Genomic DNA, 25,331 nt, shown 5'->3' with positions numbered 1-25,331 from the left:
TCACTGTGTAGCCTTGTTAGCCTAGAATACCTATATTGACAAGACTGTCCTCTTTCTCACAGAAACTTGCCTGCCTCTGCTTCTCAAGTGCTGGGCTTAAAGGTATATGCCACAAATCCCATCTGTGTTTATTCATTTTCTTATTCTTTTCTTATTTTTTTCATTTTTTATGGTAAATCTAACTTAGATGATTACCGTAGTTTGAATTTAGTGAGATTTCTTTCTATCCAAATAATGTGGATCGTATTAGTAATTGTTAAATGGTTGTTATTAAGAAGAGTTTATTGAGCATTGAGTGTGAATACGTGTACAACCAGGCATGTGTCCCAGATTATTGAGTACTGAGAGTGATTGTGTGCGCAGGTACACACGTATCTCTGGCTGGAGTGATCTCTCAGTGGTTAAAGCACTGCCTGCTCTTCCAAACGTCCTGAGTTCAATTCCCAACAACCATATGGTGGCTTGTTTTAGTAATTGGTAATTGGTTGTTATTAAGAAGAGTTTATTGAGTATTGAGTGTGAATACGTGTGCAAGCAGGCATGTGTAGTGAAATATGATGCTCTCTTGAGGAAGAGACCTGATCAGTCATCCTTCTCAGCTTAGACCATGAAACCCAATATGGACAAGTTCAACAAAATTATTATATACAGGATGCCCATGCATGCTTTAGCATTGCCAGGGCATAAATTTATAAAGTTTTTAAAATTTAGATGTGTATCCCAATTTATTGAGTACTGAGTGTGACTACGTGTGCAGGTACACATGCATCCCAGTTATTGAGTACTGAGTGTGACTACGTGTGCATGTACACATGCATCCCAGTTACTGAGTACTGAGTGTGACTACGTGTGCAGGTACACATGCATCCCAGTTACTGAGTACTGAGTGTGACTACGTGTGCAGGTACACATGCATCCCAGTTATTGAGTACTGAGTGTGACTACGTGTGCAGGTACACATGCATCCCAGTTATTGAGTACTGAGTGTGACTACATGTGCAGGTACACATGCATCCCAGTTATTGAGTACTGAGTGTGACTACGTGTGCAGGTACACATGCATCCCAGTTTGTTGAGTACTGTGTATGAATACATGTGCAGGTAGACTTGTATCCCACAGTGCCTTCCTGTAGAGAAGGACACAAAATGTTGGCACCTCCTTCTGTGTTATTCTGGCTTCTCCCTTTCTTACATCATTTTCCATTTAGTCCTAAAGATTCTAACTTTAGATTAGTGTTATTATTTTTTTTAAAGAAAAACTCATTCCACAGACAATCAGTTGCTTTTATGTTTTCTCTTACAGTTTCTTATATCCCATTTCTTCTGGAATTATTTTTCTTCCAGTCAGCTCAGTATCTATATTACTTGGTCAAAAGTAATTTCTCCTGAGAACTGTGACGGGAACCTGTCCTTTACTTTCTTGCATCTATTGCAAGAAATGTATTTTTAAATAAAACAAACAAATTAAATGGGCACAGGATCTTTGATTGAGAAGCAGTCATATACATTTTTCAATTTACTTCTCAATTATTTGCCTATCATGGTTTCCTTTGTTAATCTAAATTTCCAAAGTTTGTTATGTTTAGAGCCAACCCCACTAGTGAGTTTTTCCAGTTTCATGGGTATACATTCTAGGTTTGATTTTGTTTGTTTGTTTTTTTTGCTTTAATTTGCCTTCTTAAAATGACTCAGAGTTTTTTTCACTACTAATCCATATTGCTTTTCTAATATTTAAGCATAAACATGAAACAATAAATGCTATCCATGCGGCTAAGACTACCCCCCACCGAATCTCTGCTGAATGCTGAATGCCCTATACTATAAGTCATAGCACGTTACAGTGTTAATTCTTCTTATCTGGCAGCTAAATAGCATGTTCCTCAAAATTGAGCTTGCATATACAGGTAATGTGCTGGAAGGCTTTTTAGTGACTCACCAAGTTCTCCAATACAGGGGAGTTCAATGTGGGGGGGGGATGTCAAAATAAAACATGTGTCTTTAGGCAGCACAAATAAACCTATCAACATGGAACAATAAATTAAGGATTAAAAAGAAAAGGTGCTCTAAATCCGACGCTCCCAAACATGGTTACATGTTAGAATCTGAACTTTAAAACGTTCTGTGCCCAGACTATCCTTACTAAGTTGGAGTATCTGGGCTGTGTGGCATGCTCAGCCCTGGCTTTCAGTCTTCACCTTGCAGATGTAGTAGGCTGGTGCAGGAACTGCTGTCCTTCATGTTGCTGCCTCCATGTGGTCTTCTAAGCCGCAGCCCTGCCTCAGCTGAGAGGTTGTTCTGCGTGCGCAGTGTCAGGCCCCTCTCAGTTCTGAGTGGGAGCACCTACAAAGTCCGGGGGATCCTTTGCTGTCTGGATTTGACTAGGATGCCTCCAAATCGGTGTAGCCAACTAATCCCCGTGGGGCTGGCCATCTTGGAGCTTTCGGGAAACGGTGGTTTGGCCCTGTTGCTTCAGACTCCGTGCCATGGGGAATAGTGTGAGGTAGAATGGAGCTTCTTGCTTCAGGGAAGCTGGGAATGGAAAAGACAGGAAAGGAGTCGGGGTCCCAACATCTTCCTCTAGAACATTCTCCAAGTGGCCTGGCTTACATCCATAGGACCCAATCTGTTAGAGGTTCCATCACTTCCTACTGCTGCCCCAGCCAGGGACCGAGCCAACTTTAGAGGAATACTTAAGATTCAAATATCAGCATTTAACACTTCCTGCTTTGATACCTACCCTAACACTGATACTTTATATTTAGTGTTTAATTGATTATTTATACTTAAAACTTGAAAACAAAGAAAAGGCAGATACATCTTGATTCTTTTAATCCGAACTCACTTTTTTTTTTATTTCTAGATAGTTCTTTTCTGCTAATTTCTGTTCCTTCTTCTGACCATGGAGTTTTCTGTACTTCCCTTTCATTCCTCCATGGGGTCTCTGTCCTCTCCATTGCTCTTTGCTTGCATTGTGTTTGTCTTTCCCTTGTTTTTTTTTTTTTTTTCTGCTTTTGAGGCAGCACCTTTTTAGATTCGGCTCAGCAGTGCTAGCCAGCTTTCCATCAGTTTGGTATGACTGGATTCTCAGTAGTCTCTTTCACATCCCCAACCTCCATTCGCAGATCCGCCTCTCTGGTTAGAATAATAACTACATCAATACTCTTCAGAGAAGTAGGAACATACTGGACTCTTCTCAGATGAGAACTGCTCCCTTTGAGCCATCAGTATTTCCTCCTACTTCCTTTGTGAGCTGGGCACACCCACCTCTGGGCCATAGGTTGATTTTACATACTATTAAAACAGTTCTTCAGTATGCCAGTTAGACACCTTTTGCCAAGGAGAAGGTACTCTGGCTTCACTCTGGGGCAGAGGTCTTTAGTGGATCTCATGACTGGCGTCATCTTACTATGTAAATTATACTTCCTTCCCTGCCTGCCTTGAGCGGAGCAGAATAACTTCTCACCCTTATCATCCAGCTGTCAGCTCAGCCAGCTGTGCTCAGTGTCACACCTGCCACCTGAGGGAAGAGGAAATCCCTGGGGAGCGAGCACCCCAACGCTTGCTCATGGCATTTGGTGATAGTTTTCAATAAGGTCCCTGGTTGATTTGGAATTTTTTTTTTTGTTTTTGTCCTTTGGGACAGGGTTTCTTTGTGTAGCCCTGAATATTATGGAACTTGCTCTGTAGACAAGATTGGTCTAGAACTCACAGAGATCTACCTCTGCCTCCTGAGTGCTAGGATTAAAGTCATGCACTACCACTTCCCTGGTGATTCAGAATATTTTTATCACATGGCTTTGAATTAGACAGAAATAGAGTGATCCTTGAAGAGAGACGAGACTAAAGAAAAAGCTGGGTGTGGTGGAGCATCTCTGTAATCCCAGCACTTGGGAGTTAAAGGCTGGAGGATCAGGAGTTCAAGGCTAGTTAGTCTTTACTGTAGAGTGATTTTGTGGCCAGCCTGACTACATGATACCCTGTTTCTGAAAAACAAAACCTAAAATAACTCATTGATTATTGTCCCTCCCCCACTTAGAAGCTGTAACTCTTCCATTAAAGAGAGGCTACAGATACAAAGATTCTTGACATCAATGAAAATTGAACTGTTAAAATTTTGAATCCTGAAGTTGTGAAGTGTGGTAGCTCATTGATTTGTGTTTATTTTTCTTTTTTTTTCTTTTGTTTCTAATTGGGAGAAAATAAAAAAAAAAAATGTAGAACATGGGTAGTTCTCTGGGCCAGAGTCTTTCTTTTATCTGTGTTGAAAATAAAGATTAGGAAAAAAGTCATGAAAGACATAAGATGATCCGATTTATTCTTAATCTGCTCTTAAGCACAAGGTTATCTTGAACGAGCACAGTTCCAACTATTTTTCAGAAACCTAAATTCTGCCAGATCACGGGTAGCTCAGAAATGGGACTTTACAATGGAACTTACCAGGGGAGACAATGCCCCTTTACATGGGCCCTCTCATCTAGCTTCTCCCTTTAACGTGGTTTCAAACAGCTCACCTTTAACAAGAAAGCCCATTTACCAGCTAAGACTAAGCCAGTGGAGAATCAAAATGAAGCAGCGGTCCCAAGGTACTGGAGCATTCATCTCAAGCTGACAGTAGCTCAGACAACAGGCTGGGAGCATGACAGCCAAGCACCGAGAATAACACCTCTGTCTTGTTTCTCTTTCCAGGCTTGAGGTTTTTAAGAGCTCTCAGACTGATACAGTTTTCAGAAATTTTGCAGTTTCTGAATATCCTTAAGACAAGGTAAGATGGTCCCCCCCCCTCTCCCCGGTCTGGTTCCCCAGGGCCAGGTTGTAAATATCAGGTATATTTGCTATGATCTTGTTGAAAGGATAGAGCTGTGCTATTCACAGGAAGAACTAGCTGGAGAGGTAGCCTACTGAGGTAGGGCTTGCAGTTTTTCTCTTCTGCAAAGCCTGGGAGAAATAAGAGAAAAGGGGAGGTATGGTAATGTCCCTGGGAGGGAGATTCAGTCCGGGAAGGTCACATGACTGGTATCTGGGCACCAAGTGAGGTTGCAACAGAAGCTGATGGGAGAGGTGCATGGAGGATGAGGGATGGATTTGCTCATTGATTGGGAAGTCCGTGCTGCCGGATCCTAAATGCCTCTTGAGTTACTACTGAACGAGAAACTGAACCTGACCGTAAAGCGAAGAGGAGCGATGCTCCTTGACAGGCAGTCACAAACCTCATATGGCAAACAGAAAATCATTTTATTCCTAAGTTTATTTGAGCTGTTTCACTTTATATCCACGGAGCCCTTGGGGTGTGCTCTGCAGACTGCCTTGTGGGGGAACCCTAAACACCTCCAGGCAAATGCACCATGGCTGCTTCTGCTGACTGCATTATGGTCTGGAAAACATGGCTAGGACAGGAGCAGACATCCCCTAGGGAACACCCTGCCTGCTGCCTTGTCAGGGCCCAGAGCTGGCCTGAACCCTGGGCTGCACTGGTGAACACACTAATAAGAGGGTTAGGGGCACTCTAAAGGGGAACAAGTGCTGCTCATAGATTTCTCTACTAGGACATTGCGTTTCAAGAAGACCCCTCCTAATGTTCCATGTCCTCTTTGGTTGGCTTTAATGTGTCTGATGAGTGAGAGGAAGCAGGACACTTCTGTATTTTGTCATGGATAATTAATGAACATGCCATTTGAGGCCTGGGACTCTGCGTTGATTTCCTAGTCATGAAATGTGGAGCCCAGCTTCTAGAATCTGATATGTTCAACAAGTGTGCTTTTATTTTGTTATTGTTCCTTATTTTAATTCCAGATTACCCCCTTCCAACTATTCATCTGTATGAATAAAAGAGTCACTCTTTATAGATTGAGCAAGATGTAAAAAAGCCACCGAGCTCTCTTAAGGTGTGCCCTATCCCTTTATGTTTTATCTTCTGAGGTAAAGATTTATGACTTCTCTGTTTTTTTTTGCTTTATAATATCATTCATAGATAGTAATTTTTTACATTTCCTTTGAGAAATACTAGCCTTAAGTTTTACCTTAAAGTTTTATCTTTTATGCAATAGACTTATATTGCTTTTAAAATAGAAACAATTAACAAAGGTTGCATATCTATCTAGGCCCTTATTCTAGCACTAGGGAGTCAGAAACAGGTAGATTTATGTGAATTTGAGGCCACCTACGTCTATATAATGAGTTCCAGGCCAGTAAGGGCCACACAGAGAGACTTTGTCTCAAACAAAAACAAAAACCAAACAACAAAAAACACAAAAACCAAATCTAGTGTGCCTTGTATTAACATATAGTATAACATATAACATAACGAATTTAGCATGCCTTGTATTAACATGTACTGAACTTGTGTCACAAGGCTGATTTTTTTTTTTAACCCCAGGGAGAGTTGGTGAGTGTGCAATGCCAAGTCTGGTGCCTGTCCTTAGGATTTATGGAGCAGGTGTGGACGTGGGGTGGTGTTATAATGGAGCCATTCGCAGGCTCTCACAGCTCTCAGGTCTCCTCCTATTTGTCTCTTGCCTCATCAATTAATGAGACTTTTCCCCATGATATTGGGTTTCTAGGAAGATTCCAGTCCTCTGACCGATAATGCAACTAGAACGATGTTCTGACCCTCCTCATGTGTATGCAGATCCTTTAGGCCTCATTGTGATGTGCCTGCCCTCTGGGTATCTTTGACCAACTCTGTGTCTGCCATCTGGACATCTTTGACCAACCTTGTGATAGGACACACACTCATTCCTGCTTCTCAGTGAAGACAGTCTTTGGTTTAGATTCAGAAGTCGGATCTGGCTGCCCCAGAGAAGAGCCTCTTCCTAGCTGTGCAGTCTTGATGGAGATTCATTTTCTAACTGGATGAGAAGAGGGTGAAAGTTGCTGGCTGGAGGAAGCGGGGATTGTGCTTCTCAGAGGCAAGGGTTTTCCAGCCGACTAGCAGCAATCCTCTCTCTCAAATGGCATTCTCTCAGGACCTCCCCACAACCCATAGAAGAAATTCCTACTCTCAGGCACCCTTTCTTTAGAACCCCCCAGCGTGGATGTCCTGGGTTCCTTTTATTTGTAGTTACAACCAGGCTGTGTGAGGCCCGGGTCTAAGCAAGTGTCTATGGATGTAAAAGTTAGTGTATGACGAGCGCCCCAGTGAGATTTCCTGTCAGAGTGGTCAGGGTTAAAACGGGAGCAGGCCCGGATCTGGGAGGCACAGGGTTGCGGCACTGGGCCTGGCGGGACTTATGCAGCAGGCAGGGTCTGTTCAAGTGAAGATGGAAATCTTAAAAAAAAAAAAAAATAGGTCTCTGTCATTCTACTGGGGCCAGAGGATGGTCACAAGAAGGGTAAGGAAGATGGCCTGAGTTCAATCAAGATATTCGTAGAAAGCACACAGTGAGAGAGCATGAGCCCTGTGGGACCTTTGGACCAGTCCATGCTCCCGAACATTCTGTGGTTGAGACAAGGAGGGTGAGCTCAGGTAGGGAAGCCATGGCCTAGTCTCCACTTCCTTCAGCTACAGGAAGTTCAGACGGGTTGTGGCACCGTCTTTTCGAGTGCTCAGCTATGCCCTGCTTCCCCCTACAGTCTCTCCAAGTCTGTTTCTCAAGGATCTGGACAAGAAATGAAGCCCTGACTAGGGCTTTTGCCTTGGGCAGGTCTCTTGTGGGTTTTGTACACCCTGGCGCTTTCACAGTGACCTTCTGGCAGGGGACAGGGTGGGGAAGCTTACTCTGGTGGTGACCCCACAGCGCTTTGAATAGCATGGCTTTGTTTCCTGTTCTTTCATTGCTTCATTCGGCTCAGAATTGAAATAAATAGGACACAGAAATAAGTGTGGTAGGGGTAGGTTGAAGAGTGAAGAGGTCAGTGGGAGGGACCAGAGTGAACAGGAGGACAGACGAGGAACACTGGATAGCCAGAGTCAGGACAGAGGACAGCAGAAGGGACCAGAGTGAACAGGGGGACAGAAAAGGAACACTGGATAGCCGGAGTCAGGACGAGTGCCAAGCTGTAAGTTAATCCTGGCATGGCCTATTTTAGGCAGACAAGAGATGCTGGGCCATTTGTGTGTGAGCTTTAGGACATTCCTCAGTCATCCTGCAAGCTGGTGACATTTATGGGCAACTTGCAGTGCTGGGTCATTTGCTCTACCATGAGTGCCAAGTACAACCTGATTAAGGGCTAAGATCCTGCATATATCACTGAACATGGTCAACAATGTTTGTTAAAACATGGCTTACCTAGTATGCTTTTTTTCAAATTGCTTTATTGTTTCCTCTAATTGTTTAAGTACCATGTGCTCCCTGTGAATATGTGTGCCATTTTATGGAAGAGTGTACAGGGTGAAGTAAAACACTTTCTACCCTGTGCTGTACTCCGTCAGCCATTGCTCTCTGCCATGCCAGTTCTATCTCCTGTGTAGCCTGTGTGCACAGCCACCATCAGACACCTAAACAAAACACTGCGGAGCATTATTAGAATTAATTGTCTTACATGTATGAACTCAGAAATGACTCCAAGGCAGTCTATGAAGCAGGGTATTTGCTATGGTGGTTCCAAAAGGTATGAGGTAGAAGTCATACCCTCAAGTCACTTAGACTGAGGGTTTGTTTGGAGAGCAAGACAGAGATGTTGAAGGTTTTTAATTGGGAGAGAAAGTATGGGCACTTACCATTCTAAAAACCCATGATTCCACTCGCCATATAGAGTTGATCTGAGGTGTCTAAGACTTCAAAAATCTGCAGGTCAGAAAGGAGCAGTAGCCCAAGGAAGGGCTGTTAGGCGTGACCTCAAGCGGGTCAGGTGGACGAGAGGAGACTAGTGTAGAGATAACTAAGGACAGGCTGACCCGGTTGATTTTGCTCTGTTTTGTGTCTCCAAGTTCATGCATCTCAGTGCAGTATCATCCAGTCAGCTCTCCCGTTTGGGGCACTTTGCAGTGAAAAGTAAACAGGCTGTTGGCTCCTGGCTGCTCTTTCAAACAGAAACACAGTGGAAGACAGGGGCAGGGCAGATTCATGTTTGCTGGTGCAAAGTGCCTGGCATTTTCAGGGCTACCCAGATATGTGTTGTGTTCTGTAAGGGCAGAGGTGTGGGTACCTTTGACTTTACTGCTCTGATCTTAGGAGTTAGGCTCTCTTGCCAAGCACCCACGAGTCCTGGGAAAGGTCACTGATTTACCAGACTTCTGCTTGCACATTGGTTCACCTTCACACATCCGTGCGGGTGACTAGTGTCTCGTGGCAGTCAGACTTTCATCACCATGCCAAAATTCCCAAGAGAACAACTTCAGGGAGCAAAGAATGATTTGGGCTCAGAGTTTCAGAGGTTTTTGGTCTATGGTCAGCTGGCTTTGTTGCTCCAACATGGTGGCGAGGTAGAGCATCCTGAGAAAGCAAAGTTGGTCACGTCATAGCTACCTGGAGGGAGAGGATAAAGAATTAGAAAGTGGGAGATGCATTAGAGACAAGATATAGCCACCAGGAATACATTCCTTCTAACCTACTGTCTCAATCTAAGCCCCACCTCCTAAAGCTTTAGACCCTCCCAAAATAGTACCACCTGTGGGAGACCAAGTCCTCTTAAGAGGAAGCCCTTGGGAGACCGTTCCTACTGTGCTGGTTTGAATAGGAATAACTCCTAGAGGCTCATATGTTAGTATGCTTGGTCCCATTTTGGTGGAAGTACTTGGTAAGAATTAGGAGGTGTGGCCATTTTGAAAGAGGTATACCTCTGGTGGTGGGGTTTGAAACTCAAAAGCCTACTCCCTTCCCTATGAGCTCTCTCTGCCTCCAATATGTGGGTAAGGATGTAAGCCCCTCGCTTCTGCTCCAGGACCACGCCTGCTTGTCTGCCGCCATGCTCCCAGTCATGATGACTATGGACTTCCCCCATACACATTTTGTTTTTTTTCCCTATAAGTTGCCTTAGTCCTGGTGCCTTATCACAGCAGCAGGAAAGTAACTAAGGGATACACCAAATTAGAACAGTCATGGAGAACTGATGGATAGGAATTCAGAAGTTTCTGTGGAAACACAGTTCTTTCAAAGCAGGGCCAGGTTTTCACAATAGGATCACAATTTCTCCTTACAGGCAAGGAGCTGGATTCCGCCTGGTCAGAGGCACTCTAATGATTGCTGCTTTCATGTTTTATCCAGGCCTTTGAGCTTGGAATGAAGGACACACATAGCCGTCTCCAATAACTCCATTGCCACGAATGCACAGCATTCTCCTGGCAGCCCCTGCCTCCTAAAGTGTCCTTTTTCAGATGGCAAAGTCCACATCAAAGAGGACAGAGGAAATCCACTGAGGGTTCATTTTACATGTTTTTGCACATAGCATTCAGATACTAACTTACTCATAGCTGGGCTTGCAAGTCCATTTCCTCATGCAAGCAATTCGTGATGATGCTGATGTCATACAAATAATCAGACTTCAGCAATGAACCTGGTCTGTCTCAGCAGCAGTGATTAAACGTTCTGCAGAGAGCGAGAGCTCCCTTAAGCACCATTAATATCCCTGGGACAATCATTTAGAGATTAATAATCACCATATTTAGGCCATTTCCCCAAAGCACCAAGAGACTCAGAAACATCAATAGATTTAATATCTTGAAAAGACCTCACACGGTTGTTGATGATGGTACCGTACTTTTTAGGCCCCGAGGAACTGGAAGTGTGTGAGTGACTCAATTAGGTGTTGAATTCTCCTTGGGGAAAGTGAGAGCAGCACATAGCTCCCCTCCCTTTGCTACCTGTTCTCCCTTCCTCTTCCTCTTTAATATCTGGTACCATCTTAGGGGCCTTGCAGAGTAGAGACAAGGAGATGGGTTGCCCTTGCAGGGAACGGGATGTAGAGATAGCCTGGCTGATGGAACAGGGTGAGCTGCAGGCTTGCCTGGGTTGCACCAGATGACGCTCAGCTGGCAGACCCCTGACTTGGTTTGTTTTATTTCCACCCTGCTGATCTCTGACTCATGGAACCATTCTTCTGATGAAGGACCTGGGAGCCAGTGAAGAGGACCTCCAGCCTAGTCAGCTGCTCCATGGAGCAAAGAGGCAGGGATCCCAGTATGTCCCAGCTACAGAGAAAGGCTTGGATGGAAATTGGTAAAAGCATTCTTTTGTTAGCTGGTGATTCTGTTCTCGGCTGCAACATTGACTTTGGGAGAGGCAAAGGATGGAGTGGCCCACTAAGGTGTCTGGAGAAGGTTTGAAGGTCAGGATTTAGCACAGGCGCGTTTGCCCTCGAGAGTGCCAACTTCAAACCACAGCGTCTAGAGCCGCAGAGCTAACTACCTCAGGCTACAGAGCAGACAGACCTAGCCAATTATGGCGCTCCCAGGGAATATTTTGAATGTAAGCCATTTCTGTTGTGTATAGGCAAGTACCAGAATCCACCTTCAGAATGACTGGGTCTGAGAGGGAATAGCTGGCTGACTTCAGGTATATCTGCACTCGGGCCTCTAGCTTCTGCCTCTCTCTCCATCTTTTTTGGGCTTGTTTTTAGGAGGATTCCTCTAGAGTAGGTTGTTAAAAGCTTGTATCTGAGAAGGACTAGAACTGTCTACCATGTAGTTCCTGAAAAATATGTCTAATAGGTCTGTCTGCTGGCTGAGGCTTTTATTGGCCGCATTTCTTTGGACTACTTAGTAACAGGAAAAGTCCTTGATACCCTGGTCTCCCAGGTCAGGGGCTGTCGGGAGATATATGTCCTTAGGAAGGGGTGACAAGCAAACCACAGGGTAACTGAAAAGAAGGTCCCCTTGGCTTCCCATACTGATTTCCCAAGTTACTTACCACTTACTAATTGTGATTCCCAAGCAAGCTAAATCAGTTCCCTAAACCTCAGTTTCCTAGGTAGTGAGTGTCAACAGTGTCATCACATACCCCCTGCATTAGAGTAAAGGGTGAAATTCGGAAGACCCAAAGGACTCAGTGAAGTTCTTTTTGGGGGGGTGGGGGGAGGAGATGTCCCACTTACTTTTTCTTTTTATTCTTCCTTTCCTTTCCTTTCCTTTCCTTTCCTTTCCTTTCCTTTCCTTCCCTTCCCTTCCCTTCCCTCTTCCTTCCTTCCTTCCTTCCTTCCTTCCTTCCTTTCTTTCTTTCTTTCTTTCTTTCCCCCCTCCCTCTCTCCCTCTATCCCTCTCTCCCTCCCTCCCTCTCTTCCTTCCTTCCTTCCTTCCTTCCTTTCTTTCTTCCTTCCTTCTTAGAACTATCTTTTCACATTTTACATATCAATCCCAGTTCCCACTCCCTTTCCTCCTCCTGCTCCCCCCTCCTTCCTCCCACCCCACCCCCATCTACTCCTCAGAGAGAGAGAGAAAAGCAAGACCAAGGCCTTCCCCCCTGTATCTAGGCTGAGAAAGGTATCCCTTCATAGGAAATGGGCTCCAAAAAGCCAGTTCATGCACTAGGAATAAATCCTGGTCCCACTGCCTGTGGTCCCACAGACTGCCCACGCCACATAGCTGTCACCCACTGTCAGTCCTGAGTCAGTGAACGCCCGGTAGCTTGGGTAGCTGTCCTGTGAGTATCTGCACCATTGTCCCGCCCTTTGCTTATATTATCGTTCCTTTCTCTCTTCAACTGAACTCTGAGAGCTTGGTCCAGTGCTCAGTGAAATTCTTAGCACGTAACAAGGCTTCAGCAACCAGCAGGAACTTCAAATGGCTATTCTGGAGATAGCCAGATGTGTAGAGTGGGCAGATGTGTAGAGTGGGCAGATGTGTAGAGTGGGCAGTCTGTTCTTTTCTTGTCATATGGTTTCAAACTGGGAGGATGGTGTCCCACACGTCTCAAAAGGCCAGTCTCGCCCACAGCTTTGGAAGCACTTGCTCATTCTTTTCTTGAGCTCTCAACATCTTCTCCAGGATGCCTTTCTTCAGTTACATAAGTGGAAGTGAAGGAAAGCGCCATGGTTGATCCAGGACTAGTGATTGCAGCCTCTGTTGGGGCCCCTTGCAAAACCCTGGAGTGCCCAATAGACCATAGCCTTCATCCTTGTCTTTTCTGCTGAACATTCAAGATTCAAACTCCAGCAGCCATGATCAGGTTATCTCATTGACACTCCACTATGGCTAGTGTAGTAGATCCGACAGAGACAGAAACGGATCCAGTTCCATTTCAGCTGTGTGGTGTACTGAGTAAAGCTGGAGAGTTTCCGCACCTCCAGCTGATCTGAAAGGGTCCTGCGAAGATTGAGTCAGTATACATCAGACACTTACCATGGTGGTGCATGGGTTGAACACCACATCCACACTGTGAAAGTCTCACAGGTCACCAGTATTAACCTCCCGAGCTCTTAGAATGTAGATAATATGTTATCCAAGAGAAAGACATGGACAGAAAGAGGGCACTGGTATAATAGATGAATTGCCCAAAGTGAAGGACCAGCATCTCCAGGGGCTGTATTGGGCTAGTAATGGGAGAACAAGAGGTAGGGAACTTTTTTTTTCTGCGAGATGAAAATGATAGAAACTTCACTAAACATACTCTCAGGACAACTGGAGGCGTTCAAATAAGGATTGTTATGTTAGATCCCGTTGCTGAGTTAAATTCCTTTTCTGAGATACAGGAGTGTCATGCTTCTTCTGCATGGTGTCCTCTGAGGAGTTGGATACTGCAACGATTAGAGGTTCTACTGTGAATTCCACAACAGTGGCTCAAATACAACATAAAAATGTAGGTGGAAAGAGGAAACACACTGAAGTAAATGAGACAGAATACAGAGATACTGACGATGTGGGGGAAATGCCAATAAAAGTGAAGGCTCACAAATTCTATTTACTCTTCTTTCCTTTTCTATATATTTGAAGAATTTTTGTCTTACAAGTTAAGTTTTAATAAAGTTTGAGGGGGCTGATGCTGGGTCCACCTGTGATTTTCCTATGGACTCTGTTGGAACCCTCATTCCTGATCAAGGTGTCTCATCCTTTTGATGATAGTGGCCTGTCTGTCCCCAAAAGGGAACGTTGTGACACCATCAGGCACTTCCTACCAGTCTTCTCTCTGTAACTTAGAGACTCTCCTCTTTGTCCCCGTGTACAGTAATTCCATCAAGCTGGTGAATCTGCTCTCCATATTTATCAGCACGTGGCTGACTGCAGCTGGATTCATCCACTTGGTAAGTAGCCTTGAAGACCCTGCCTTCCTGGTTGGCCGGGAGCAAGCCCTTGATGAGTCTGTCATTTTATTACTTAAATAATTGTTTCTTTGAGGAAGACAAGTTTAGCTGTAGACACGGGAAAGAGGAACAAACCACGCAATTTTTCAGAATTCCCTACCCTTTACTCCTCCACAAACTAGTTCCAAATGGTGAGTAATACTCGCACCATCGACCTGTATTTTTCAGCTTTACCTGTATTGTTTCAAGGAGACGTGCAGTTTTCATTTTGTATGCAATAACCTAAGAAAACCACCAGATGGCAGTGCTTCCACACCAAACGCCAAGAAAAAGTCTAGCACCAAAGCTCAAAGCATGAACCACACAACTCTTTGTAAACAACAAATTCAGATCCCTGGATGTGTCCTTACTTCTCTCTCACAAGACTTTGCCTTTGCTTCTCTTGCTTGATGACTTGTCAAGTTGTTTCAAACCGCCCATGTTTTTTTTGTTTGTTTGTTTTTGTTTTTGACTCTTGGAATGCTATTACTAAGTCCTGACACTCCACTCCCTTCCCTGGGATGATTTCTTTTGCCTGCTTTCAGAGAGCATAGTTACTATTAAATGCATATTTCATATGCACTTAAACTGTTACACCTGGAAGGAGCCCCACCAGACTATAAAACTTGAAATAAATGACTTTGTTTCCGTCAGCGGCTAAACCAGATAATTGGGGATTTTACACAACGTTTTTAAAAACACATATATTTATTTTTAATTATGTGTATGCCTGTGTGTCTGTGTAGAGACGTGTGCACATGTGTGGGTGTGCCCATGGAGGCAAGAAGAGGACTTTAATTCTTTAAATCTAAGAAGAGCTATGGTTACACGTGATTGCAAGCTGCTAGAAGCCAATGCTGGGCACTGAACTCCAGTCCTCTGTAAGAGCAATATGTTCTTAACCAGTGAACTACCTTTCCAGTCTCTACTCAACTATTTATACCGGTGACATTCTAGTCAACTCCCCTCCCCCCACACACAACATCCTAATTCTATCTGAAGCCCATTGCTAAGAGCAGTCTGAACACCTTCAGATCCTGCTAACACCCACTTCCTGCTCCCTGCTGGGTCCCTGCTACACTCACAGGGACAGCTGTGCAGACCTCCGGAACTCTGCAGCTTTAGCTGACCCGAGTGTTGGCCCTTTCCTGAGACAGTCTGCAGGGCGGTTAGTCTAGAGATTCTGTGGGTGCGGTTCCTCTTATTTCAGAGGAAGGTTCCCAAGCTGGAAGTGCAGAATTGCCAGTGGGGCTTCTGCAGAGAAAGTGACTGCAGCCTCAGAAGCAGAGATGATGTTTGGGGTTCAGACAAAACCTGAGTCAGGTCTGATTTCCTTAGTTAAAATGATGAAAAGAAGTGTAGAGCCCTTTGTGGAAGGTCTAGGACACCAGGAATTCCCAGGGGAGATGCAGAAAGAGCTGTCTCACATCTGCCTTAAAGGGGATGCTGTAAAGGGGCAGAGCATCAGAATTTCAGGATGTGATGTTTTTCCCCATCCCCTCTCCTTGATGCCCCAGTCAGAAGACATTGCCTGTTGCTACTTCCTCTTCTGCGGTAGCAGCTGAGGGTTTCTGGGACACCATGCCTCAGTGACTAGCACAGGGTTGGCACAGTCTAACCTGTACTGAGAAAAAAAAGAGCGCTCTGGAGCTCCCGGGGTTCCTGGTTCTCATATACAGTGCATATGGACTTCTGATGTGCTTCTTTTCTCTTCCCAACCTCCTCTTGCTGTAGGTGGAGAATTCAGGGGACCCATGGGAAAATTTCCAAAACAACCAGGCACTGACATACTGGGAATGTGTCTACTTACTCATGGTCACAATGTCTACAGTGGGCTATGGGGATGTTTATGCCAAAACTACGCTTGGACGTCTCTTCATGGTCTTCTTCATCCTCGGGGGACTGGTAAAACAACCCTCTTTCTTATTATGTCCATTTTAATGGCGATTCATATTTGCTACTACCCACTTCTTTAGGCTTTGTGTTCTGCACTGGAAGCAAGTAACTGCCTTTATGCAACCAGGCAAGCTAAATCCAAACCCCATGGTGACTTCATTGTGAATTTCTGTAGTGTTATGCTTGTCCCTTAGAACCAGGCATATTGTCCTCATTGGGGACAGGCACATAGCTAGGAACAAACCTCATTGTCCTAAGAGATGGATGCCATTAATAAACGAGAGTGTCCTTTAGTAGTGGGATTCAGATATGGTTGCTGCTGCTGACTCTGGGAGTTGCTGTCCAGACTCTGCAGACAGATGGCGGTTTCAAGAGTTCCCTCCCAGACTTCCAGCAAGCACTGTGGCTGGCACCTGCCCTAAAGAGCAGGGTCCCCTCATTTAGGAAATGTCACTATAGTAATAACCTGACTATGTCCAAAGCCTACTCCATTTATCTCCTCAAAACTGACTCCACTGGTCTCTTATGTATTAAGAGGCCACTGCATACGATGTAATTCCAGAGAGTTTCCAGGCAGCATATTGGCGGTTGCTGCATTTTGTCTTTCAGAGTAGCTCATAATAAAGTATGATTGTTTTTCTGCAGACGAGGTAAGCGATTGAGATTATAGTCCACAAGCAGTTGTCACATATGTGCACCGCACACACATTTATATGAAGTGATGCATACATTTCTCTCTGTTCTGTATGCATAGGACATATACATTTTGAAAATGTATATAAACGTGTGTGGTGGTGGACATTAACACCATTTCTGCAGGGCCCATAGAGAAGGAAACCCCATTATCCAGCCACAGGGCAGTCTTGGTTGGGCAAAACATGGCAGTTTCGTGTCTCCTTGCTATCCTCTCCTCTTGTATGATTTCCAGAATTGACCTCTTATGCTTTTTAGTCATTTTAAATGAACATGTTTATTTTTAGTCCTCTTTTAGTGTTTAGTGTCTTTAGCCACCCATAAAAATATTCCCCTTTGTGTGTTATTTGAAAGGGCTTTTCTGACAATAATGTATGCATGTATGTGCCTGTGTGCCTATGTTTGTATGCCCGTGAGCATGCGTGTGTGTGTATATGTGTGTATGCACCTGTGTGTGTGCGTGCATGTATGCATGAGTGCCTGTGCATATGTACTTATGTCTGTCCATCCATGCATGTCAGTGTTTGTGTTGTGTGTGTGTGTGTGTGTGTGTGTGTGTGCAGGCGTGTGCTTTCATAAGTCTGCAAGCCTTTTAGCTACTTTCCTTCAGAACGAAGACATCAACTCATTTACTCTTGTCTCCTTTATTTTTTTGACTGTAGTTTGTTGTTTTCTAGTCCTCTAGGCCGACTTCTGTTTGTTCCATCCTGTGCATTTCCCCTTTGTCCTGTTACTTTTGTATAGTCCGACACATGAATACGCGGCTTTACAGGTCTAATCCTTTTGTGTTTTCAGATCTTAGTATTCCCCCTTCTGAAAATGTCACCCTTTCTTTGGCCTGTCTTTTTAGTCTCTCTTCTGTCTCCCCTCTTCTCCTTAGGCCATGTTTGCCAGCTACGTCCCTGAAATCATAGAGTTAATAGGAAACCGCAAGAAATACGGGGGCTCGTATAGCGCGGTTAGTGGAAGAAAGTAAGTATGCCAAGAGGTTTCGCGGCCTCCGCGACGTAGGAGCCTGTCTGCATGCCTTTTCTGTTTGGCTCTTGTTTCTTTGTCTCATGCATGTAGGCAATGTTTGCCCGCTACGTGCCCGAAATTGCTGCTCTCATCCTGAATCGGAATAAATTCGGCGGAACTTTTAACAAACATGGAGGCAGAAAGTAAGTCAGTTGCATCATAGGACATGTGCTTGAGTGACCAGAAGAGCCCTGTGCCTGCAACATGGGATCATGCCCCTCCCCTCACCCTGCCCACTTCTCCAATGAGGGAGGGTGCACATTCTTCACCACCAGGGTTTCAGAGCACAGAAGATGGTTGGACCCTCTTGACGTCTTGTGGCCATTCACAATTTTCAAGAGACAATGGTGAATTTATATAAAGGGGGTCCATGTGCAGCCTGGACTGTATTTTCTACCCTCATCCTTAATATATACACTAAGCTCATCTCATGAGCTGGTTGTAGAAGGAGAGGCGGGGCTGCATCCCGCCACCCGGCTAGCTTTACACCCGAAATAATTACACGGAAACTATATTTATTTAAACACTGTCTGTCCCATTCGTTTTGGCCTCTTATTGGCTAACTTCTTACATCTTGCTTTAACCCATATTTAGTAATTTATATAGCACCACGAGGTGGTGGCTTACCAGGAGAGATCTTAACCTGCATCTGTCTTGGAGAGAAGCATGGCGACTCACTATGGCGACTGCCTGAAGGGTCTGCCTCACTTCCCTTTTTTCCAGCATTTTGTTCTATCTACTCCGTCTACCTACTTTTCTGTCCTATTAAAGGGCCGAGGCAGTTTCTTTATTAACCAATGAAATTAACACATAGACAGAAGACCCACCTACTGGTGATATGATCAAACTCTGGTCCTTCCAACTGAGGTGGCATCACCCCCTGGTAGATTTGGCATGTGCAATAATGTGGGCTAGAACTACAGCATAGGGAAGGCCTGGCCCATCTGCCCTATGGCCTCCCTGTGACCACCAGGAAACCCATTCTTCTCTGAAGTAGTGATTTCCCCACTTGTTGTTAAAGGGTCTCACTGACAGGGGAAATGCCTACAGGGCAGGGAGTATTATTACTTGTGCTGTCCAGGTGCCACAGGCACGTTGGATTTCCCAGATAGGAAGGTTTCCTTCTTTGGGAGCTATTTCAGTTTGTGACCCGGTCACTTTGTCAGCCTCAATATCAGGGCATGCATCCAGTATGGACTAAAATTTATTCTAACGCTGATGCCAAAACCTTATTCTCTTGATCCTCTGCCAGAGGGCCATCTCAACAGAGGGATGTTGGTGGGAGCATGGGCTGGCTGCAACCGTCTCCAAAAGTCAGTAAATGCTTGTGTTGAAAGCTTTCAGAGAGCCATTTGGTTTTGTTTTTATTTTAGGATATGACATGCATAGAATGAGATGGCACATATCCTGTGCACACCTAGAGGAGTGTGCACTGGCCTACATGCCAGACACTGCCATCCACATCTGTATTAAAGTGTGGAAAACTGCCCCACTCGTGCCCATGCCCTGTCCCTCATCATGGAACTCTTTTACCTTTTTAATTATTCTTACTTATTCTCATATGATTAGCTTAGTTTGGTGTTTAAGAGAACTACAACGGCCTATAGGAAATACCCCCCCCCACACACACACATGGCTGCCCCTTCTAGACAGTTGGCCCTGCTAGATAGAGCTCAGGGAGCATGTCTGTGATTGCTGTCCAACGCATCCTGAGCTCAGGTGTCCAGTCCTCTCTTCAGAAAATGAGGAGGTGGAGAAAGGGCTCATTTCCTTGAACTACCAACAGGACAGCAGTTTCCTCTCATAGACACAAAGGACATTGGGAAAGGAGGCCAGCTGGCATCTTCTCAGGAAGGCGGTGTGTCTCCCCATTTCCCCCAATAGGCTTCTCCCCTTCCTATTATCTTAACAGTCCTGGATGAGGTTAGAACCAAGTTGTCCGGATGTCTGGACCGTTGGTTAGTTCAAAAAGGCCAAATAAGTCCAAAGATTCTTGCTCTGTCATTTATCTCAAACCAAGAGGAAAACAGCTTCCTAATCCGGTGTGCCTTTGAGATATGCACAGGTCTTTGTAATGTGGAAGGCATTCTGAGAGTTCTAGGCCCTCATTATAGTTGTCCCAGCACAATAGTCTCAGCTAGCATCTCCTTATCCCTGTCTCCAATGAAGTCAATAAAATCAATGGCTTTGAAACCTAAGTTGAAAGTATTTCTTGATTCTTATTCCAGGTGGGAATTTTCTTTTTGCTTTCTTCTTCTTCTTCTTCTTCTTCTTCTTCTTCTTCTTCTTCTTCTTCTTCTTCTTCTTCTTCTTCTTCTTTTTCTTCTTCATCATCATCATCATCATCTTCTTCCTCCTCCCCTCCTCCCCTCCTCCCCTCCTCCTCCTCCTCCTCCTCCTCCTCCTCCTCCTCCTCCTTTTCCTCCTCCTTCTCTTCTTTTTTCTTCTTGTTTGTGACCCAATATGGGTGGGCTCTTGGCTAATAGATTTTGTTGATGGGTGGTCCAAATGAGGTCCTGAGACCAGTACCCAGTGGCCTGCCGTGGTCTGATCTGGTCAGGTTTAAAGTCTGGCATGTCCACACACAACCCCACCTGCTGGGGCTGCAGATCACAGCGCTCCTGCAGTTGCTTTCTGGCTCTGTAATCATTTATCGCTGTTTTAGCCTGGTTCCCTCCTCCCCTTTTCCTTGTCCCTTTATGAAAATGCGTTGTGCTTTTAATGTTCTCCTTGGGTCTCCAATGTCCCTGGACCCTGCAGGATATAGGGTATGTCCTGTCATCAACACCGGGTCTGTTCCCTTTACTTTATACATTGTTTCCTGGTTCAAAAGCTAATTACCAAGTAGTTTAAAGAAGCCCTTGGTCACTTAGATCTTTCATCAGAAAATATAAGCTTGGGAAAGGAACGGTAATAAAGGGCCATTAGCACCCCATTGTTTGATGTTGTTTTTCCAGTCAGTAGAACAAGATTGATGAAATGTTATGTTTGGCCAAAATTTGAGTTTTCATTTGGAATTCAGTGTTGAGAGAATGGGCTGTCAGAATCAATAAGTTTCCTTTCGCTTGGGATATAAGCATGTGGTAGTAATTAGCAATATAAGGTCTTTACTTGAGCAACGAAGCATGGATTCTGGCAGCAAACATAATGAGAAACTACAGTTGTTCTATTTCGAACGTCAAAAAGTTTCCAGATAAAATTAAATGCATTTGCGAAAGGAAAGGGCTTAACTTTGTTGAGAGCTGGAGTTGAGACTTAAAATAGCAGGCAGCCCTTTGAGTCTTCGTGCACGCCGGAATGCCTGTGCTGTCCCCATCCACACATGTACACACGCCACTCCCAGCACTGAGTTCAGCAGTGCCTAGCAAACAGCTTCAATGTACACACAGTCAAGAGCTCTGTCGAAATGTGCATACTTTATTCAGAAGTAACCACTCATAGCAACACATTAACTTGTCAGACAACGGAAGGTAACTTATGACTCTAAACTGCAGAGACACAAAATTCTGAAATTCAAAGATTATTCAGAATAAAAATATAAGTGTCTTTACTTGAGTAATTCTATTAAGTAAGAACATTATTTATTTAAGCAATAAATAAGTAAGATGGAGAAACTTAGGGCTTGGAGGATAAAATAGCCACATGCGGGATATTGTAGAATATGGAGGGTTCCTTGGCACTTCCTTGTGAGTTTTAATCAATGTGTTTCGCAAAACTTCCTCCCCATCCACATGGAATCGAGGGCCTGGCAAGGCCTTTTCCCGAGCCACCCCAGTCACCCATCCCAGCACGAGGTCTGGATACCTATAACTGTGCCAGCTGCCATCTAGCTTACTCCGGATTCTTAAGAGTAGAGACTTGAGTGTTAACCACTGAAGGGTTCAAGCAGTGACCAAGAAAGTTGGAAATATTAGGGACAATTAGCTTCTTAGACGGAGACTAAATCTTACTCGCTATAGTGGCGCTCACCTTTGTCTCATCCTTCTTCCCTTCATGTACAATGAGAGGAGCTCAGAGGCGATGGAGGCCTGGGGCACCCTGAGACTCCCATGGCCTTGGGGGCCTTGGTTTACTGTCTGTTTCCTCCCACGGCCTCTTGCAGTTTTTCCCCAGAGGTTTCCTCTCTGAGTGTAATTCATTCTACTCCTGGTTAGTTTATGAGAACTGACAAGATCATGGTCCAAGGTCATATGGCCAAGGGCCATGGAAAATAATTGGCCACAGAGAGGAATCCATCAGCTCTAACTCCTGGATAGAGACAGCACAGCTGGGGAGCCATCTAAGCCTTGTATTTCCCATGACGTGGCTTAAGTGGCCCCAAATCGAGGCAGTCCTGGCCCAAGTGTTTGAGAGAGAGAGAACAGGACAGGCTTAGAGGGCTCCACAGATTTTTGGTAGCTAAACGGAGAGATCATATGGAGAGAAAAGATAAGGGGTAAACAAAAGGAGAGCAGGAAACCAAAGATTAGCATGGAAGAAAAACCTCTGTGGTGACATCCCCATTCTAGAGTTGGGCATGGTTATTACAGTCACACCCACATCTCGCTCCAATGCAAGAAGCCCATGTCTCAAGTGTCAGTGCTGCGTGTTTCATTGGGCAAATTTTGGCATCAATAAGTTGGACCGTCTTGAGGTCTTGTGACCGACCATTCATGGTTTCCAGGAGAGAACAGTGAATTTATTTAACAAGACCAAGTGCACCTGGGACCATCTTTTCTACCCTCATCTGGACCCAATGCTCCAAGGATGCAGAGAATAACTGTATCTCCTTCTCAGTCTCCAACTCGCCTGGTCACTGCTGTCTGCCCAAGAGACTCATGGCTGTATGCATCTCCTGGTTTCTTATGATTGGGTCTTAGTTTAGCTATGTCCAGGCTCTTCTTCCTCAGGTGTTTTCCCCTTCCTGAGACCCTGCTTTGTGCTTCCTTCTGCCTATGCACTATTTGGATCAACATGGGATCCCTCTCTACCTTCTCTCTACCTCCAGATTTTACCCACAATGGTTTCAGGTCATACTTCAATGAACCGGGCACTGAAAAGTCGAGAATATGGGTCTTCATTTAGAAAGATTCATTTAGTTTACCCCCTCTGTGGTCTTCCCTTGTCCGAAAGAGAGTCACCACGTGTCTTTGTGTTTGCTTGTTTCAGATGTGTTTATTGAGTGCCTGCTCGCTGAGCCTGGCATCCCAGACAGACACATTCCAGCACACCCATTAAACCCTCCGGCGGCACCACAGCCCTGTCACTCTCTCTTGAGCTCCATGCTATCTCGTCACCTTAATGGTTGGATAGTACAGCCTGAAAACTTTTTAAAACCTGTCTCAGTTCCCGGAGAATCTTCCTGCAGTGCTATGGCCTCTCTCAGGCCTGGCCTGCAGTGTGCAGGAGTGCGATTTGGATTGATTCATGTGGTGTTAAGACGGCCTGATGCCACAGGACTGCTTTCCTTTCCTGTTTACTTGGATCTCGGGTGCAGCTTACTCTCGCTTCTCGCAGGGCTGCGAGGGGCGGACTGTTCTTAGGAGGGATGTTTCCTATAAGATGTCATTTACTATTTCCCTATCTCAGACATCGCTCAGGTTGAAATGGGACTGAAGTCTTGTATTTTACACAATCTTTGATCCCTTGTCAAGAAAGCCATTGAGCACTCTCCTCTCGTAGCCCACGTGACTCCCCAGCAATATCTTAGGATTCCTGGATTTTAAAAACCATAAATTAGCAAATCATCAACATATCACCGGGAAGGTTCATCTGGTAGCGATTCTAGTCAGAAGGAAACATGGGCCCTAATAACTGATTTTCACGAAGATACAAAGAATTGCAGACAGACAGATACAGTAAATAGGAAGACAAATAGATAATTCAAGTTGACAGACCATCTTGAACTGATTAAGCATTCTGCTTTGATTAGCATTAAACTTTTTTGGGGAATGGAGGAAAAAGAAAAAGACATGAGAGTGCCCTCATACTTGGGGAAAATGACCCCTGGTGACTTCTGAAATTGGGTACCGAGAGGCAGATCCAAAGCATTTATCGTTAGATAGCTCACATGATGTAGTGTGCCAGGGAGTCCTTCCAATGGCAGGGGTCTTGGTGGGTGTGGATGTGATGCTTCTTCCTTGGCATCTGCTTTGGATTCCTCTAAGCCACATCTTCAGTCCCTTTCAAACTTGAATGTCTCCCGAGAAGAGACTTGACTTCATAGTCAGTCAATCTGGTAATGCTGATGGGGTGAAGGCTTCCCCCTGCCCCCCTTCCCTGCTGTCTTTTTTCCCTTCTACACACTTAGCAAAATGTTCCACCTATTGTTCTCCAAACAAGAATAGAAATGTAGGTGGGAGATGAACTGAGTACCAGGGAAAAAAACAGAAGAAAGAAAGGAAAAAAAAAGCCGTATTCAAGCCTAGACTTTTGCTTTCAAATATTCTTGCTTCCATTTACAAAGGAATCCTGATTATGACTTTTCTAATTATAATACCCAAAGATTCTTTCTGCTCAGCATCATGTTTGATGGAATGAGTCCTTGCTGGGTAGATTGAAAATCCCAGGAGCGAATGTAAGCATCCGAGACTAAGTTGCACCCTATTTTCTGTCTTCCTGCCATGCCAGTCATTCTGATAGAAGTCTTTCCAGAGCTGTGGCAAGCAGTTCCTCATAGATTTGGAGTTCATTCCACCACCGCTGTCACTATGCCCTGAAAGTAAAACAACAAACTTTCTAACTGGCCAAGCCCAGTGTCTCTTTGTATTAAAATATTATAGAACCCAATGCAGCGTGAAAGTTGTGGAAATCTGATTCTGTTGCTGTCAGGACTGAGACAGTACTGATATTGCATGGCAATAGCTTCCTCCCTTCCCCACAACCGTGGAGACTTGCTCTGAATTTGAGTACCAGTTCTCAGTAAAAGTCATCTTCTCTCCCTCCTCTGTGCCATCAGTGAGGAGAAGTGGAGGCAGATCGGAGACACATGTATACCATTCTAAGGGTTATGGTGCTTGTCACTGATGCCAAAGGGTCATGCCAGCTTGCATATAAAACAGATTTAGGAAAACACCCATTCCAACACATTGGCTCAACAATTATTGAAATGCTACTCTGAGCCAGGAACTGTGCTGGGCTCTGTGGTGAACAGAATGAGGGGGAGAATGTGATTGCTATTCTCCTGGACAGTATATGAGACTTTGTACAGTCAGAACTACCCAAGAAGCCAGTGGCAGCTGAGTGGGAGCTTGACTGTGCAGGGACATCATCCCTTTGAGATGCTCTTTTGGCAGGAATTTTGTACAATAAAATCATGAAGGTGTGAAATAATCATGAAGGCAGGAGCCCGTTACAGAGAGTTTTTCTAAAGCATGTGATAACTCGGATTGTTGAATGTACTCACTGGGGCTGTTTAGGGTAGAGGTAACAGCAGAAAACCAGTGTGCCTAAAATCTTACAGTTCTAAAAGGAACCCTGGAAAAGGGGGTTGCAGAGAGATTGGGGCGGGGGACCCGGAACCGGGAAATCTGCTTCTTCCTAGGATGCACAAGTATTCTGCTTGGACGTATCATGCCTCAGCAGTCTTTGGAGTCTGT

The 25,331-nt window shown here is 44.8% G+C and overlaps 1 protein-coding gene across 1 annotated transcript in view; it reads left to right on the top strand.

The window, feature by feature from the left end:
• The window catches only part of Kcnma1 (potassium calcium-activated channel subfamily M alpha 1), a 719,714-nt gene that overhangs the window by 479,927 nt on the left and 214,456 nt on the right, over positions 1–25,331 (top strand). The window contains 4 exon segments of the mRNA XM_042054118.1: positions 4,687–4,762; positions 14,034–14,109; positions 15,883–16,053; positions 17,618–17,709. Coding sequence (XP_041910052.1) covers positions 4,687–4,762; positions 14,034–14,109; positions 15,883–16,053; positions 17,618–17,709 — 415 coding nt within the window.

This window comes from Arvicola amphibius, chromosome 13, assembly GCF_903992535.2.
Source record: "Arvicola amphibius chromosome 13, mArvAmp1.2, whole genome shotgun sequence".
NCBI lineage: Eukaryota > Metazoa > Chordata > Mammalia > Rodentia > Cricetidae > Arvicola > Arvicola amphibius.
The sequence above is the reverse complement of the archived record's forward strand: the minus strand, read 5'-3'. Positions and strand labels throughout refer to the sequence as shown.